Source organism: Anneissia japonica, unplaced genomic scaffold (genome assembly GCF_011630105.1).
Source record: "Anneissia japonica isolate Jap-2015-1 unplaced genomic scaffold, ASM1163010v1 scaffold288130_len101125_cov175, whole genome shotgun sequence".
Classification (NCBI taxonomy): domain Eukaryota; kingdom Metazoa; phylum Echinodermata; class Crinoidea; order Comatulida; family Comatulidae; genus Anneissia; species Anneissia japonica.
In genome coordinates, this window is record NW_022752993.1 from 86,027 (window position 1) to 91,761 (window position 5,735).

Below are 5,735 nucleotides of genomic sequence, written 5' to 3' on the forward strand. Positions count from 1 at the left end.
GTCCTCAACAGCCCACTCATTTGATTTTATTCAACCAACTAATTTCCAAAATCAGAATAGAAATCTTCGAAATGCTAATAATATTTTTATTTTTTATTCATTCAGGTATAAAAGAATATACAAACTGCAGCCAAATGGTGAAATGAATGTATTTACAAAAATAGAATATATTAAAAAATGCAAGAATATTAAATGTATTAAATTGTATATATACAAAATTACAACAAAGAAAGGACAAAACATTATACAGAAAAAAAATCACATTAAAAAATTACTAGACTCAATAATAACACCAAAAAATTACATTAATGACAATCGATATATAGAAAAATTTAAATATATAAAAATGTGAATTTTTCAAATTATTAAACTTTTCAATACACCAAAAATCTAAACAGTTTTTCAATAGTTCAACACCATTATTATACCAGATTATTTAATGAACCTTGATTTATGTTAGCCTTGGTAGCTTATGATTGCTACCCTCTTCACCGACTATTGCTGTTGTTTGGGATGTCTAGCTTTTTTGCTTATATATATATGTGACATTTTTATGTACTGAATTTGTGTTTTTTGTTTTGTTTTAATATTTTCCATATTAATATAGGCTGTTTTTTCCCCTTTTTAAAGGTTTTTATAGTATTTTGAAAGTGTTAGACTCACATACAATTTGGCCTTAGGGCCACGACTTGCGACCCATCTTAATGTAAGTTGATCCTTGAATAAAAGTGAAATGAAAATGAACGAGACCATGCTAGTCTCTGGTGAACTCCTAGAGATTAAGTGTGGCTACTCACCCAACAATATAATCCGTAGTTTTTCCGTCTTTGATTATTGCAATTGTTGGCAGAGTCTTGATCCGGAGTCTCTCCGCAAGGAATGGTGCTTTTTCAGCATTGATCTTCAGAAACCTAGTCTCTATATGTTTCGGAGCTAGGATGGAAAGATGTTTATCAATTATTTTACACCTAAATGTGCTGTCCCGATAAAAATGACATAAAGCTTTAGCACTTTTTTTGCACTCTGTAAAGAACTCTTTTTCTCCTGGCACTTCAGTGTAAATGCCGTGTCCATTCGCTAGCCAAGTTTTGCTCTGTTCCTCGAGTTTCTTCATTCCTTCTAATCGACGTCTACGTATACTCTCCAGGTCGTCTTGGTCCAGGTGGTCGATCCTTTCGATCTCTGCATCGACTTGACTTTCTATTATTTTTGTGGCTTCTAAAACCTGTTGCTGCACAACAGGATTCATGTTGTAGTTATATATCTGTGGACATAAATAACAATATCGTGACAGCAAATTAAGGAGTAGGAATATATTTAGCCACATCTTATTTTGATATTTATATCTTTAAACTTATTTTTTCATTGTGATGCACATAGAGATCATGACAATATGCGCCTTGTAAGTCGACCATTATTATTATTATTATCACCAATTATTGTAAATTTACTGTAAAGTTTTTTAATTGCGCAGATAATACCTCAAAAACCATCTCAAATTGTGCAGAATATCACTAGAAAATACTGTAGATGCACTGATCTGTAAATACTGACTATTACATTGTTTATATATTAAGTCTTAAGATTAGGTCAAAGCCTAATTTTCAGCAAAAATCTGCATGGAAATCGGCCCTTATTTTCCAAAATGTGCAGACAAATTTCTAGGCCAAATTTTTTAGCACAGGATTTCTAGTGCAGGACTAATATTATATCAGTCTGCACCTACCTAAATTGTGCATCTATTTGAAGGTACTGTACTACTAGGCCTAGCACAAAATAAAAGGCGCATCACTGTTATTGCCCGGATTGGTACAACCACAGTAGCTAGCCCCATGTTTGTGGGTATAAATCATGTGGAGAGGGGTTGGGGAGTAGCCTATGCCTAGTAGAAGCAGATGGAGAGGGGCTGAAGTGGAGGGTTGGGTTGTTGTGATTGTAATCTTTTTATTGTTGTTGGCTAAAAATAGGCCAACAAGAATTTGTTTTAATTATTATTTATTACTACTTCTTTTATTAATTAAATTCCTAAGTCAAACAAACATACATGAAATGAGTTTGATCTAGGCCTAATCTTAATATACTTAAGCTTAGCATTGGCCAAGAGTGACTATGATGACGATCAGCAGTTTAGGCTAGGCCTACTTTACTTAATTAGGCTAGGCCTACTATCAAGCACTTTCTGTGACGTTGAATGAAGGCTTGCAATATCAAATCAAACAATAGCTAGAGCTGCGCTGCGATAGATAGCAACAAGCATGCAGGGCCTAGGCTAGTTCATAGTCTAGCTAGGCCTAAACATTGCTGTCACAGCACTACTGACTGTAGCTGCTGTCTCTTATACACATCTAAACTGCAGACATTTCCAGAAGGGTTTAATATTTGCAATTGTCTCTAAGATACTTTCCACAGCACTGCAAGAAACAAAAAATTATCTTTAAAGCTCACAATTAAATATAATTTGTATCTATAACATGACCTGGCAGTGGTGGTGCCAGCAAGGGGAAGGTGGTGGGGGGAGTGTCCCCCGTCGGGGAGAACTCCCCCTCTCCTCACCGTCGGAGACAAAACAAACAATTTGTCTGGGAAAACAAAAATATGTATATGTATTTTCTACATATTGTAGACCCAAAAATCGATTAAATAAACCTTTGATAACCCCAAAACTATCATATTTTTGGGGGGCTTTACCCCCGGAAAAAGTTAAGAGATTTTGAGCGACGTCTGACCACGCCTACTTTCTTTATTCAGGGACCTTGGGTTCCACGTCGGGCAAATACTGCTGGTGCCAATACTGTAACCTATCCCATCTATAACCAACACACATGAAAATGTTATTATTCATAAAAAAAAAATTCTTCAATTGAAGGAATGTCAAGCATTGGTATAAATACACCACATAGTCCAATTAAATACAAACATGTCTTTAATTCTTTTTGCATTTACGTTCATTGTTTGTAAATTATATATTTAAAAATATTGTTCAATATATTTAAATGGGAATTAATAGTAGGAAAAACCAAATGAAAAATTTTGGAAAATAAGGGATAGTTAAAAGATCATTTGAAAATAAAAATCAATAGATATCTTTTTATTTATTTAGTTTTAAGTTTTATTACTATTCTTATCGAATTAAGTTTGGAAATGTAAGGTGATGTATTTGGATTTATACAGCGGTATAGCAACGTATCAAAGCACTCAAAGTGTGCAAGATATTAAAAGGGCTTCGAGCAAAAATGCCTACCGGTACTTGGTTAAACTGGAAATACACTTAAATGCAATTGTATTATCATAAATATCATGTTTATCATTCTTATCAATACATATGTCCCAAATTTCAACCTCGACTTGCTGCTAAAATTAAACATTATGTTTAAATATACAATTTTTAAATCATTTATATTTGATTGGTTGATTATAGGTCACATGACAAAATTAATGGTTCTATTTAATGAACGAAGTACAATGCACCTGTCTCTTATACACATCTAGATGTGTATAAGAGACAGAGTCTTACCTATGCTCCGGAACTGCAAGTTTGATTTCTGCCATCATGTTGGCTAATGTGCTTACAGGCTCTGGATTCATATCACTACCAGATGTGGGCTTCTCCTCTGAAAAATTTGCATCATCTTTGATAGACCCTTAAAAATATATATAAATGAAAACCAAATGTATGAAAATATTATTATAGAGACAGTAACTGCACCCATGCTTAAATTTATAGTGAGCCAATAATCATCATGATAGCTGAAAATGTCAACATACTTCATGTCACATCTATGTAAACATATGTTCAGATGCCTACAGTGACATCAAATTGTATGTATATGCAAAAAAATGTTCTGATATATTTAAAAATGCATGTGTTTTTTTCTTCTATAAAAAAACCTATAAAATAAATAAATTTATTTTTTCATTGTGATGCGCATAGAGATCATGAAAATATGCGCCTGGTAAGTCGACCATTATTATTATTATTATCACCAATTATTGTAAATTTTTTTGTAAAAAGTTTTTTAATTGCGCAGATAATACCTCAAAAACCATCTCAAATTGTGCAGAATATCACTAGAAAATACTGTACATGCGCTGATCTGTAAATACTGACTATTACATTGTTTATATATTAAGATAGGTCAAAGCCTAATTTTCAGCAAAAATCTACACGGAAATCGGCCCTTATTTTCCAAAATGTGCAGACAAATTTCTAGGCCAAATTTTTTAGTGGAGGATTGGATATATTTCTAGTGCAGGCCTTATATTATATCAGTCTGTACCTACCTAAATTGTGCATTTATTTGAAGGTACTACGTACTACTAGGCCTAGCACAAAATAAAAGGCGCACCACTGTTATTGCCCGGATTGGTACAACCACAGTAGCTAGCCCTATGTTTGTGGGTATAAATTATATGGAGAGGGGTTGGGGAGTAGCCTATGCCTAGTAGAAGCAGATGGATGGAGAGGGGCTGAAGTGGAGGGTTGGGTTGTTGTGATTGTAATCTTTTTATTGTTGTTGGCTAAAAAAAAGCCAACAAGAATTTGTTTTAATTATTATTTATTACTACTTCTTTTATTAATTAAATTCCTAAGTCAAACATACATGAAATGAGTTTGATCTAGGCCTAGGCCTAATCTTAATATACTTAAGCTTAGCATTGGCCAAGAGTGACTACGATGACGACAGCAGTTTAGGCTAGGCCTACTTTACTTAATTAGGCTAGGCCTACTATCAAGCATTTGAAGGCTTGCAATATCAAATCAAATACAGTAGCTAGAGCTCCGCTGTGATAGATAGCAACAAGCATGCAGGGCCTAGGCTAGGTCTAGTTCAGTTAGCTGTCGCAGCACTACTACTAGGCCTACATTGATACACACCTGACATTAGTACAAGCCTAAATAAATCAATACTACTATGTGAACATAGGTTTCAATGGCATTAAATAATTATTACCTGATTATATAATTAAATTCAATTTAGCAGACAGAACAAGAGTAACCAACTGTTTGGAATTCCAGATAAACCAGCTTCTTCAGTAAGCTATGCATATTCATTTTGGTTGGGCGGTAACGCACAAGGATGCCATTTTCATTGGACAAAAACACAACATCAAAGATACTATATATATATCTTGTATTTCTAGTATCTTTGACAACATACTCAAGAGGTAAGACCAAAACAAGTTTGGCTGAGGTATCTGCAATAGCGTCCCAAAATATGATTCTACAGTTAGTCGGCTTATTATTTTTTGGCAAACACATTTTTCTTCCAAGATGAAACCTAAACTACTTGTACTATTAATAATAATAATTAAAAAAACCCCTAACATCTGGTATGAGAGAAGGGTGCTATATGCCGATACCAATAACTGTAACGTGGTATTTGTAAAGCGTGAAAACCCTAAAATATTATAATTAGAAAATCAGAATTTTATTTTCGTAAGAATGATAAATTTGTGAATGGATTAGTGTCTTGTGAATTTGGGGAAACTAGAATAAACGCAAACGAAAATATAACGATTGCATACGTTGACATAATTAGAGACATAAAATTGATTCAACACGAATATTTCTGACACGCTTGTGTCCATCCTCCAAATATTCGTGTTGAATAAATTTCTATTATGTCAACCTACGCAATCGTTGTATTTTCGTTTGCGTTTATTCTTGTATATTTCTGTGAGACATACGTGGATCATATATATATATATATAATTTTGGCCTTCCTGTTTACTTG

At 33.6% G+C, this 5,735-nt stretch overlaps 1 protein-coding gene across 1 annotated transcript; it reads right to left on the reverse strand.

Moving 5' to 3' along the window:
• Positions 1-793: 793 nt before the first annotated feature.
• On the reverse strand, positions 794-5,084 carry LOC117122607 (thioredoxin domain-containing protein 9-like). The gene is made up of 2 exons (XM_033268244.1): positions 4,953-5,084; positions 794-1,264 (listed from the first exon to the last, which is right to left on the reverse strand). The coding sequence occupies exon 2, from the start codon at positions 1,247-1,249 to the stop codon at positions 794-796; it is 456 nt and encodes a 151-aa protein (XP_033124135.1). The 5' UTR covers positions 1,250-1,264; positions 4,953-5,084.
• Between the last annotated feature and the right edge of the window lie 651 nt (positions 5,085-5,735).

Bases quoted from the DNA above. Each gene is read 5' to 3' on its own strand.
- LOC117122607 (XM_033268244.1), bottom strand. From the start codon at position 1,249: ATGAATCCTGTTGTGCAGCAACAGGTTTTAGAAGCCACAAAAATAATA.